The 13,149-nt window shown below is 31.5% G+C and overlaps 1 protein-coding gene across 1 annotated transcript in view; it reads left to right on the top strand.

Annotated features, from left to right (window-relative positions):
* Nucleotides 1-12,060, top strand: part of Lrp1b (LDL receptor related protein 1B) — a 1,852,169-nt gene extending 1,840,109 nt beyond the window's left edge. The window contains 4 exon segments of the mRNA XM_047543195.1: nucleotides 4,564-4,664; nucleotides 5,537-5,680; nucleotides 8,507-8,605; nucleotides 10,051-12,060. Of these exon segments, the coding sequence (XP_047399151.1) occupies nucleotides 4,564-4,664; nucleotides 5,537-5,680; nucleotides 8,507-8,605; nucleotides 10,051-10,191 (485 nt within the window). The 3' untranslated portion in view covers nucleotides 10,192-12,060.
* Nucleotides 12,061-13,149: the final 1,089 nt, after the last annotated feature.

Here is a 13,149-nt window from a genome sequence, read left to right as displayed (position 1 = left end):
CTTCCTTAATTATCTTGGAGTAGTGGTACAGGTGTTTTCTGGCCCTTGATGTTTAAAGTATTTTAAAACCAGCCTGTGTAATTAGGCAGATTATTATCCCAGGGCTTTGTGCTTAGGTTCCACTTGAAAAAGCTAGTTTGACTCTTCTGAAGATACTTTGAAGAGTTCTAAACTCAGTTTGATAAAATATTCATTACATACCCCTATTTGAAATTCACATAAAGTTTTTGAGATTGGATGCTCAAAGTTTGCATTATGCCATTTTTAGTATGTGCTAAAATTAAAGAAGATAAAAATATACTCAACATTCTGTGGACCAGTACCATAGAGATGCTGTAGTTTACTGTGTGACATTAGAGATGAGATACCTGTCAGGGAGTCATTGTTTCTCATCTCTTTCTTCCCCCTAATCCCTTGTATACTACCATGTTTTAACATGGAAAAATAAACTGGCTATATGACAAATTAGCAAATACAGGGATTGAATTGAAAAAGCAACACAACAATGCATTTGCCCTAACTCTCTGAAAGCAGATGTTTATCAATTTATATCACATGTCAAGGACTGTAATTGACCCCAGAGATTAGATGAGTACAACAGACAGAAAATGCCCTTTCTCAGGAAACTGAGCTTCTAGTGGGGTAGAGAACAATAAAATGAGGAAGCAAATAAGTGAACATATAAATGAATAAATAATTGTCAGTTTTCTTGGCTCTGCGAAGGAAACAAACAAAAATAGCAAAGATAGAGACTGGCAACAGAAGACTGAGCTCAGCATAACATTTTTTTCCAGAAGTACAAATTACCAGCTCATTTATATGACTTTCATAGCCACACTTGTTTTTCTCCACAGTCACATCTCCTCCACCACTGTGCATTCTACATACCAGACTATTTGTCCCTCCTAATGTTAATCCCCCAGGTTTTCATATTGTCTTCAGGGAACTGAAGAGGACTTTTCTCTCAGTTATCAGAGACACACAGTCCTCCTATACCAATATCATGTTGGTCCCAGGGCAGCATTTAGCTTCTGAAAGGTAGTATTTCTGGTGTTGAATAAACCCATTCATTTGTCATCCTGTGATAAACATCAAGCAGTAAAAGAGGAAGTTCATTTGTATCCTCTGAGAAAGGAGAGTATACATTAGTGTATGGGCCATAACAAGCTCTTAAGATATATTTACTAAATGAAATTCAAATACATCAACTGTAGGACATGCTTAGAACTGTGCTATCTGCAAAACAAAGAGAAACGAACTTTCCATTCTATCAAAGAGGTTAGAAATATACTAATACTGGGCTGGGGTTGTAGCTTAGTGGTAGAGTGCTTGCCTAGCACAATGTGAAACACTGAGTTCAATCCGGTACCACATAAAAATAAGTAAATAAAATAAAGGTACTGTGTCCATCTACAATTAAAAATATTATATATATTTTATATATATATATATAATATATATATACACTAATACTAACATATTGTGAAAAACATAAAATAGCAGCATGAACAGGGTGTCATGGGAAACATATGTTTAGAATTACTCATTATGCATGCACATAGTACTTTCTGTGTTACTGACATAATCCTATTTACACAACTTTGAAATATTGTTGATGACATCCATTTTATAGCTGAGTAATCTAAGACCAAAGATAAGTAATTTGCCCAAGGTTATGTTGCTAATAGGATTCGAACAGAAGTAGCCTGGCTCTAGTCTATTATCCACCTCTCCCAGGAAGGAAACTCTTCCTCATAGCAAGGTGGTAATGCAGTTCATCCTTTTAATGGAAAAGTGGTGCATAATGGGGTTTCAGAACCACGTTGCAACAGAAGATTCATTCTATTTTGCATGAAAAAGTTACTGAGCCAACTCCTCTACTCTTAACAAGTGCAGTCTATACATTTTTTATGAGTTTGTAATAATCCATTAATAACATACCACTAAAATTCACTTGCAATAGTCCTGGATAGTTTCATGTTAATAATACAATATTTACATTTATGGCTAGATATGCTACTTTGAAGATACTTATTTTGATAAATATCTTATTTATAATTTTAAAAAATATGTGTAGTTGCTAGTCGTTTTCATCAATAAAAACTATTTTACAAAAAATAAAAATATTGCAAAACTGCTACCCTGTATTATTTATTGTTGGCACTAAGCATGAATGCAGTTACCTTGATTGGTTACATAAACATATCAGAAGTCTAGAATCTTAAACAGAGCTGTAATATATGGGATTGCAACTGCCATTATTGGTGGGAAAAATAAAAGAAATTCTTTGTTTTCTGGCATGCATAATTAATAGCTTTCTACCTTATAGGAATGACAGAAACTATGTGGGAAAAGTAAAATCTAATTTTCTAAATTGTTTATAATCTCATTAGGGGAAAAGAAATTTTATATAGTTTAAAACCAATATTGATAGGTATTTTACATCTACCAATTATACAAATTTTAGCAGAAAAGAATAAATAATGAAGCAAAGATATTTATATAATCACAATCAATCAGTTGAAGTCTCAGCTTATGAAGAAACCAAGCTGTTCCTTGATATTTAAAATTTGTGAACAAATGTTAATTACTATCCAAGGTGCCAGATTCTCTGCTTTCATTAATTGCTAATAAATTACATATGTGTATGAAGTTCACTTTCCCAAAACCAAAGAGGTATTATAATATCAAACTCACTATGTTGTATAGTTCTGGTAAAATGAAAACAAAATAAATTTTACATTTTAGAAAGTAGTTAAGGAAGTTGATTCATTTTTTCATGTATACAAGAGCTTGTTATTTGGTTATTTTAGGAAAGTTATTTCTTGTTTCTACTTAGAAAATTGTCTTAAATATAAAATTTCATTAATTATGACTTTTTTTTTTAGTAAGTGACCTCAATGTGGACTATCTTACCCAGGTCACCTCTTGCTAGAACTATTAAAACACACCTATGCTTCTATATGAAAGTCCCTAAGTGACTGTTTATTATTCTTAATATAGCCATTAACCCCTCCTCAGTACTTTTACATGCCCATGCATTTGCAGAGAAAAATTTATCTACTTAATAGATTCTTAATAATAATTCTTAATGTTTCACTTCTTAGTCATTCCAGATTTCTATATTAAATTTTATTTTTTTGTTGGATTGCTTTGTTCCTTAGGCAAACCACTGATTAATCTGACTTGACTAAATCAGCCCAATGTTTACCTTTGCTTCATGGACACTAAATATTTGCCTGCTGAAAACGTTAACATTAGTTAGTGATGGAGCTACTTAATACTCCTGTTATTAAGCAACCCTTGGATTCAATTTTATTCATGACATAAGTGACACGTAATGGTGGGTGTATCCTCTTTCTCGGAACATCCACGAAGGGATATTTTTGTTTACTTATCTGACTAAAACAATAGTAATGATAACAACAATAACAATAATAATAGTTCACCCTTATTTCCAACCTAGAAAAAAGAGACAAAGACTTTTCCAGTTTCTTTTCACCCTTAGCTCAGCTGCATAAACTAAGACAAACATTTGAAGATCCATTTTAGTAGTGATAAAAAGTAAAACCATTCTTTTTTTATTTTGGGAGATTCTGGGGATTGAACTGAGGAGTACTCTACCACTAAGTCACATCCCCAGCCCTATTTTGTATTTTATTTAGAGACAGGGCCTCACCGAGTTGTTTAGCACCTCACTTTTGCTAAGGCTCACTTTGAACTGGAGATCCTCCTGCCTCGGCCTCCTGAGTTACTGAGATTACAGGCATGTGCCACCACACCCAGCAAAACTATTCTTGTATACATGAAAAAAGTGGGAAAATGAACATTAACAACATAAGATAAAACTACAAAATGTGTTTTGATGAAACTATTCAGAAACTAAAACTTAAGAGACTCCTCTGCCTCCTCACCCTTATTTAAAAAAAAAAAAAATCAAACAGCTCTGTTTATATGTCTTTTTGTCCCTGGTTATTGGTGAAGAATGGGAACTGCAAAGAGTATATGAAAGTTACTCAAGGCCTCTGTTCCTGTAATTGTGAAACTAATATTTAAACCCAGGTTCATCCAAATCCAACCCTTATTTTCCCTTTTCTTTTCCAGGCTACTATCAAACTTGCCACTTGTACTCAGGGTCAGAAAATATTTATAGCTAAGAGAACAAAACTAAGGGTGGGAATGTGGCCAGTGCAATTGTGTAAATGTGTATTCTGTCACATTTGATTTATAAGTAGTTACCAGCATGTCCTTGCATTATTGCAAGTAAATGTGTGTGGTGGGAATCAGCAAACCTAGGCTGACAAAGTCACCATTTCTAATCTCCAAGTATTTAACTGCAGTATATAAATGAAAAGCCATCTAAAGAAATATTCCCAGAAAACTGTGTGTTTGATAGGAAAACAGTATATTAGTAACATAGTGATGAACTCAGAATACAAATTTGGGTCACAATTATTTTTAGTATATGAATGGCAAAATGTTTTGGCATAGTAAAGTGCTTGGCTGTGTCAGGCTTTCTTTATTTTACTTAATTATTTGTCTTCTCTTTCATTTATTTTCCAGGAAGCATTGCCATCATTGTGCCTCTTGTCCTTTTGGTGACTTTGATAACCACCTTAGTAATTGGTTTAGTTCTTTGTAAGAGAAAAAGAAGGTAAGATTCAGTGTTCTGAATTATTTAGTGAATGAATCATGAAAAAGTTGAAGAAATATAGTTATTTACAAAAATTTCTTATACCATGATTTAGTTATTACAACTACAATATCCTATACTTTACAAACCCTTTTAACCCTCTAATTTACGTGATTGTAATTTACTCAAATCTTCCCTTGTGTTATGTTGGTAGAATGGACCCATTTATATATTCTTACAAAACTAACAAGGACCATAATCCTTAGAATTTCAGTGCTCATTCCTTAAAACAGCAGGGCCTCTTAAGTATATTTTATTATATTACTGTGTATGATTGGTAATGTGAATAGAATGATATCAAATATGTGTGTCATAAATTGTGGATTTCATTAGTAGATGGTGTATTTAGTTTACATTTGGCTTGAAGTATTATTATTTCAATTGGTGTGAAAGTACAGTTACATAGAGTCAAAAGGAATGGGCTTTGGGTGGAGTTTAATCTAAGAACTGAGAGCTGGTGAGTTAGATTTTAATTATGGATTGTTAGGATTCTAGCCATATAATTTGGGGGTTAAAACACTTCATTTCAAAGTTTTATCAATGTTTTCTTAGGGATAGTTTTCAGATCAAATGGAGAAATGTGCCATTAGCTATTTAGGAGAAACTTCTTTCCAGTGTATTTTTATTAAGTCAAAGTAATTGGAAAATGACTTATCAAAGTATGAGTTTTTGGTTCCTCTCTAATTTGACAAATATCACTTGCTCAATTTATTTCAAATGCATATAACTTATAAATGTCCCATCAGTTTTATTAAAATAAGTCAATAAATCTATAAATATGATCATTTCATATATCTTGAGTATTATACAATTCACACCTATGTTAATGTTCACATTTTCTAGGACAAAACAATTAGAAGACAACCCATTATCAATGGAGGAATAAATGTAGAAATTGGCAATCCATCTTATAACATGTATGAGGTGGATCATGATCACAATGATGGAGGTCTTTTAGATCCTGGCTTTATGATAGATCCAACAAAGGTAATAAAGCTTAAGATAATGGAGAGTAAGCATGAACTTTCTTGAATCACTCTCTATTATAGGATCTTGAATTTCATCATTTTTATATCTAAAATTGTCATAAAAGCTCTTATGATTCATTGAATGATGTAGCCTCTTTCTACAAAATACAGCATCACCTGTATTCACTTGAGGCATGCAAGTTAACATTAAAATATACAGATTTATTTACTTAGTTCATAAAGATGTGTAATTCATTTAAAATATTATTCTAATGAAATATGCTGAAGTGTTAGCATGTCTAAATATACAGCTTAGTGTAAAATGTAGTTTTATTTCAATAAAAAAGAGTACAGTGCTTCATTGTTAAAATAATTATTTCATTTCCAATAGTGTTTCATTGGAGAACCACTAAGCTGTGTCCCTTGATTTCTTTGTCTTCAAATCACTTTTGAAAGCTACTTCTCTATCTGCTATTTTATCCATATTGATTCGAAACATATCATTGATATACATAGCTTAAACATTCATTATCTATTTAAGGTTTCTTTTACTTCTTATTACTTACTATACTCTCACTTGATACAATTATCCAGATAAATTAAACTTGCAAAGATTTCCTTCAATGAATTATCTAAATATTTTCAACAACAATTTTATTTATTTCTTTAAACTCAGTACCATTTTGCTAATATTGGAGTAATTTTTCTTAGTTTATTCATTTATTAAAGATACTTTGTTCAAAACACACCTTTAGATTGTAAATAATCAAAGTAACCAATCTACAACCAAATGAGTTTAAACTTGTAGTGACACCAAATCCTAAAGGAGTTGAATAGGGTCTCATATACTCAATCTCGTTCTAAATTAGACTTTTTGAGCCAGAAATTGATAGTCAAATACTTCAATTAATATCAGTCAATCCTTTTTGCATGATTAAAATTTATACTCTCATAGAATATTATAATGATGTTTTCCTAATTAGAAATAATTTTGTCATTAACTAACTCCTACATCTGATTTTTTCATGAAATAAATCCTAATACTCTTAGTTCCAGTATTTTGTAATTGAAATTTAAAGACTATATATACTGTGTAAATTATTATTTGATAATTCGTCTATGATAAAGAAAGACATTAAAAAATTAAACTTCTGAGATTCTTTGGATTTTTCTTAGGAATAAATATAAAATATAATATGAACTGTTGAGAGACATACTTTAAATATATTTAAAACACTTTTCAGATTTTACATGAAGAAGAGTCCTCATTTTCCTTCATCATTTTTTATTTCTAGTGATTGAATTAATACAATTTTGTATACTTAGAGAGAACAGCTTTTTAGTATCCCATTTAAAATTTTTTACACATTTACTCTAGGAGAATAAAACTATGCTTCAGTGCCCTTCAAATATATTTTTAATGTACTTAGCACTTAACAGTCAATAAATATTTATTTATCAATTTGCTGAATGACTAACCAAAATTGCATGGAATCTGTCATAGAAGGCTGAGTTTAGCTGGCTTCCAATGTTTGAATGTAAGTACAAATTGTCACCTAAGAGGTAACTACAGAACACGATCTTAAGGATGATAATAAAAAGCCAAAGGTCACATCAAAGCAACTTTAATGATGAAATGAATTTTATAGTACAACTGTGTTGCAGTAACTTGGTATATGTGTGATGTAATCAGCCACAAAGAAAATTTTTGTAGAATCATCATTTTGTTATTTTCAAACAGCTTAACATTTCCAGTTCAGTGATGCTGTATTATCAAAAGGATTGAAATACTTAACTAAAATTAATGAAATACATCTGACTATAGATGCAAACATAGAATTATTTGAAGAGCCCAAAAAATAATAATTCCTGGGTTTTATCCCAAAATTCATCTCAATCTTTAATTGAATTTTCTTTTCCAAAAAAATTGTAATTACTTTGTATATGATTGATCCAAATTCAAATTACAGACTATAGGCAATTAAAGAGGATTATTTTTGTTTTGAATATTTTCTGAATGAAACTTTTGTGAAAAAAAATTAAAGTGGCAACATTGAGTTAATTTTCTGTTTAAAATATTTTCCAGAGCCACTTATCCTTGTCCTAAACTTTGTGGTGGTACATTGTTAAGAGTTGATTGTTATAATTTTCAAGCAAATAATATTCATTGATATTTTAATATTCAAAAAATGCTTTTCAGGGTTTTTTATTATCATCACTACTATATTATGAATATGAGTGAAACAGGATAATTCTGCCCTTAGCCCCCCAAAAATATAAAGTCAATCACATTGCATGGAGATGAAGTGAGCTCATTTTATTACTAATTAATCTGTTTTCTAACTAGAGAGATTTTTAAAAATGCGAATGTTTGTCTTGATGTATTAAATCTGAAATTTAAATTTCTCCCCTAAAAATATAGCATGAAGATGACTCTTTAATTAGAAGCAGTTAGATATTTCAATGTCCAGAATGAGCCACAGTCAGAACTCAGAACTTTTCTAAGTGTCAGAATTTTAAATGGAGGAGGCTGATGCATTTTTCAGAGTTTTTAGTGAAGATATTATTTCCTGGGTGAGGTTAAGGTTCAATAGAAATATCTGGATATTGCTGCGTGTGTACCATGTCTGTCGGTAAGCTGAACATAACTGAAATGAATACCCAGGAAGCAAAGATCCAATTAATATTTTTTTCTTAATCTGTGAAAGCTAACATGAAAACACTGCTCATGACCCAGGGCTAAGAAGATTTTTAATGTTATTTTTCTGATTTAACATGACTTATATCAATGAAAAATGGTTCCATGATATTAGATAAGAAACTAAAATTCTCTGTTTGTGTACAGGCCAGGTATATAGGGGGAGGGCCCAGTGCTTTCAAGCTTCCACACACAGCGCCGCCCATCTACCTAAACTCTGATTTGAAAGGACCACTAACTGCTGGGGTGAGAGAAGAAATTCATTATTCCATATCCATTCCATCACAGAATCCCTCACAATCAGAATGACTACTTGACTTAGATAGAGGCTTGTCCTTAATTAAGTTTTTAATTAACTAGAGATGTCAAAACAGCATAAAAATTAGAGGTTTATGTTATGTGTCCTGCCTATAGGAGGTTACATATAAGACATGTTATCATTCTCGGCAAGTTGTTACATAGCTATATCTCTTCTACTGGATTTGAAAATGTTATAACCCCTTTCCAATGAAGTTGAGTATTTTAGTATTCGTTTTTCTTAGAAAAGAGTCTCTAGCTAGAATTCTAAACTGAATTATTTAAATTTGTTCAGTTTTAAGCACTTTTATTGAATGCATTACTTAATGTAAATAAATTTTATGTGTAAATAAAAATATAATTCAAAATGCATTATCACATTGAGAAGTCAGGGATAGGCTAATAAAACCATTTTTATTTTTTAATTAAATAATGTATTTAGAGAAAGCTATTCTGTCTAAAGTTACATAGCTTATTTTATGCAGAAAAAGAATAAAATATGGTATCAGAATTCCTAAGGATGAGTATGCTCTTCCATTTTCTTCTCTTTCATCAACTGCTTTTCATTCTCATTATCTATGGTGTTTGTCTCTTTTGCATGGCTCAAAGATTATGTTATCTTGTTGTAACTAAGGCTTAATGTATTTTTTTGAAAAAAAAAAAATGAATGAACCAAAACAACAACAAAAGCAAAAACTATGCAACATTTTAAGTTAACTGCAATTTGTTAAACGATGAACAATGAGTATGTTTTCCAACTGAAAGAGGTCATTGTCACATGCTTCAATTCTATCTCAAAATGTTTGTATCTGAAACTTAATATAACCCGTACTTCACAGTTCTTTAGAAGAGTCCAAACAAATACATATAGGTTGTTGAAGCAAAAATATTGTCTTTATTCAGAACTGTATTTCACTGACGTATTCCTTTACTTTTGTCTTTATCATCTTCATTTAAATTCACATTGAAAAATTATAAACACCAACCAATTAGATGACTTTCTGTATACCCATCTTACCTTCCATTGATTGGTATGCATTAGCAATAAGTGGTAGTGGTGATAGGGCACAGGAGACATATGGCCTAAAACCATGATCATTTGTTTTACCATTTTACAATAAAATTTTAGTAAGCATAACATTCCCTACAATTTGTTCTGGCTTTTCATTTTACATCAGAGCTTATGTTAGCTTCACAAGTTACCTGAAAAATATTAATTTTTTTTTTTTACCTACCACCATGCTAAAACAGAATTTAAATTTCATTTAAATATGTACTACTTAGTAAATTGAATGCATCATGGGTACATTTTATACCATTGAAAGATTGACAAACTAAAAAGTAAGTAATGCCATCAACTGATAACAATATTTTATTTATTTTTTCTTCTTCAGCCAACTAATTACTCCAACCCTGTGTATGCAAAATTGTATATGGATGGGCAAAATTGTCGAAACTCCTTAGGAAGTGTTGATGAAAGAAAAGAACTGCTTCCAAAGAAAATAGAAATTGGTATAAGAGAGACGGTGGCATAATCAGCGATACCTTTTATATGCTGTATAAATGTATAAAATATAAGGATTACTTTTGTATATTCCAACAGTATTATAATTGTGTTGGCATCAGCATTACCTCTTCCTTTATCTTTTACCTGGTTAATTGTTTTCTGAGTATTTTGGGTTTTATTTTTTGCTGATGACTATTGATTGACCATTTGTATGGTATTTTTATGAAAAAGAACTGCACTACAGTACAATTTACAACAATGCTGCTGATATGACACACCTTTGAATTTGTTAAAATTAAAAACAACATATTCCTTTGTAGTGTGAATATGAGCAATCTATTTTATATGAACTTTTTGGGTTCTACTTAATTAACAAAGAGAATCTCTGCACTTTTTCATTATATAGTCTAAAAGCTGTAATACAATGTCATTTTATTTTTCTGTTTAAATTGATGGAAGAATAATTAAATGGACAATGCTCTTCTTTGTGCCCATGAAGATTGATTCAGATACTGCTGAAAATATATAACCCTCACAAATTCAGCATCACCTGCTTTGAAATTAGCCTTAGATTGCCAAGTGGTAGATAAGAATTTTGAGGCAAAACTTTAAAATATACATAAAATTAACAATTTGCATGAAAACAGATGATTTACATTTTCCAAAATTTAGTGGACTCTGTTATATGCTAAATGCAAACACCCTGTAAGCCATAGTTATATTTAGGTGGTAGAGCATAGCAAAAAAATAACCAGAAGTGGACAGATCACACTTGCTGTGGGATAAGACCTTTGGTTCTCCCTCAGTCCAGAGGTGAATAGCCAGCCTAGAGCACAACAGGGCATTGGGTACTCATGTATTATGTACTTCTTCCCAGTCACGTGCATTTTGTGGAAGATTGGCCCAACCCACCCCTTTCCACCCTGAACATTATAGAATAAGAGATAAGCACACAAATTGATGAGACAGAATTTCAATTATGGGAATGCATTCTTCTGCTAAGTCAAAAGGAAAAGGTAAAACAGCCATTTTAGTATAGAGTAATTCGTAAGTATTGTCAAGAAACAGTATGGCTAATCCCTTATTTGCCCTACCCAAAATATATTCTTCCAAGATATAGAACAATTATCTACCCATGATCAAAGGTGGAGAGTATAAATGCCATACCAGTTGCTCTGGTACTCTGGTTTGTTTTTGGTTATACAAAACACATGGACCCCATTCACTTCTTTTGTTTCTTTGTTCTCAAACTTTGATTAAACAAGTACAATTTATTTAAGGTGTATAAAAAAAGATAGCATTTTTATACAAATATCTTTAAAGGCACAAAAGATTTATTCACAAGTTGTGGAGGGCTTTTTGTTCCTCTGACAGACATGACTGACTTTTAGCTGTCATAATGTATTAACCTAACAGATGAAAAATATGTTTGTGGTTGCTCTTTATCCCTTTGTACAAGCATTAAAAAACTGCTGTTTTATAAGGAGACTTTTTGTTGTACTATGTGCATGCATACTACCTATTTCTAAACTTTGCCATATTGAGGCCTTTATAAACTATTGATTTATGTAATACTAGTGCAATTTTGCTTGAACAATGTTATGCATATCATAAACTTTTTCAGGTTCTTGTTTAAGTACATTTTTTAAATTGAACAGTATTTTTCATTTTGGTTATAATAGTCATTTTGCCTATGTTTCTACAATGAAGTGTTAAATACTTTATAAAAAATTGTTGACTGACTTATTTAAATGAAATTCTACATATTTAAGTGCTTGTGTTGGGTAGTTTTTAAGAAAGCTCCTTTTACTGTGTGGTTTAAATATTTCTAGAAAATTATTTCAGTGACCATGGTAGTTTTTGTGTGTTTTGTTTTTTTGGTGTAATGCGGACTAAACCCAGGGGTGCTTTACCACTAAGCACATCCCAGTATATTTAATTTTTATTTTGAGGTAGGTCTCGCTTAGATGTTGAGGGTTTTGCTAAGTTGCTGAGGCTGGCCTTGAACTTGTGATTGTCCTACCTGCAGAATTTCTGGGATTACAGGTCTGCACCACCACACCTGGCAAGTTTTGTTTTGTTTTTAACATCCTTATAACGTACTCTCCAGGGAAAGATTGATTCTATTGCATCATTTTTCAAACCACAACAGAGAAGACATTAAGTATTCAGTATTAGGTATGTGTGAGTACAACTGTAATTATCATTTGAAAGAAACAGAATCCAACATTGATGTGATCTTGATAGTTAATATTAATAAAAATGATGTCAATTTATGATATGCAACTAACACTTGGGGCCTCATATTGATGAACTGTTATTTTACCAGGGTATTGTGAAAGCCATACTCAAATGAGCTCCTGCTCAACAGACCTTGGGCTCCATCTATAAGAGCTTTACATTGTAATGGTCATTATTTGCACAGTAGCTACATTGTCCTGTACTGGTTAACAGTTCACATCAGAGTCTACAGTTTTTTTATTTTAAGTTACTTTACATCCAGTTTTTCCAGGACAAAAACAATTTTCAACTTCTGAAGATGTTTTCTACTTCTACTTCTCTCTTTCCATTCCAATTCCCTATTACAAAAATTCATATAAAAACTACGAATCCAAGCGTATAAACCTTCCATCTACAAAAACCTTTCTAAATGAATCATTAAAGCTTTGGTGGAGATGTTTTATAAAAATTAATGATTCCTGATAAACTTGCTCCCTTTAGCCAAATGACTTTTCATCTAAAGCAAAGATTTTCAACTTCTTGCCACTTAGGACCAGGTAAATCTTTGTTTTCCTTTGTAGGGTAAGGTATTTAGCTGGATCACTGCACTCTTCCCAATCAGGAGATGTTAGTAACATGCCCCACTCTCCCATAGTTGCAACAGCTAAAAATGTTTATGGATATTGCCAAATGTCTTCTAGGGAACAAAATTACTCTGTTAAGAACTGCTAATCTAGATCTCTATTCTGTCTCCCACTGTTAAATG

This window comes from Sciurus carolinensis, chromosome 3, assembly GCF_902686445.1.
Source record: "Sciurus carolinensis chromosome 3, mSciCar1.2, whole genome shotgun sequence".
In the NCBI taxonomy this organism is placed as follows: domain Eukaryota; kingdom Metazoa; phylum Chordata; class Mammalia; order Rodentia; family Sciuridae; genus Sciurus; species Sciurus carolinensis.
The sequence above is the reverse complement of the archived record's forward strand: the minus strand, read 5'-3'. Positions and strand labels throughout refer to the sequence as shown.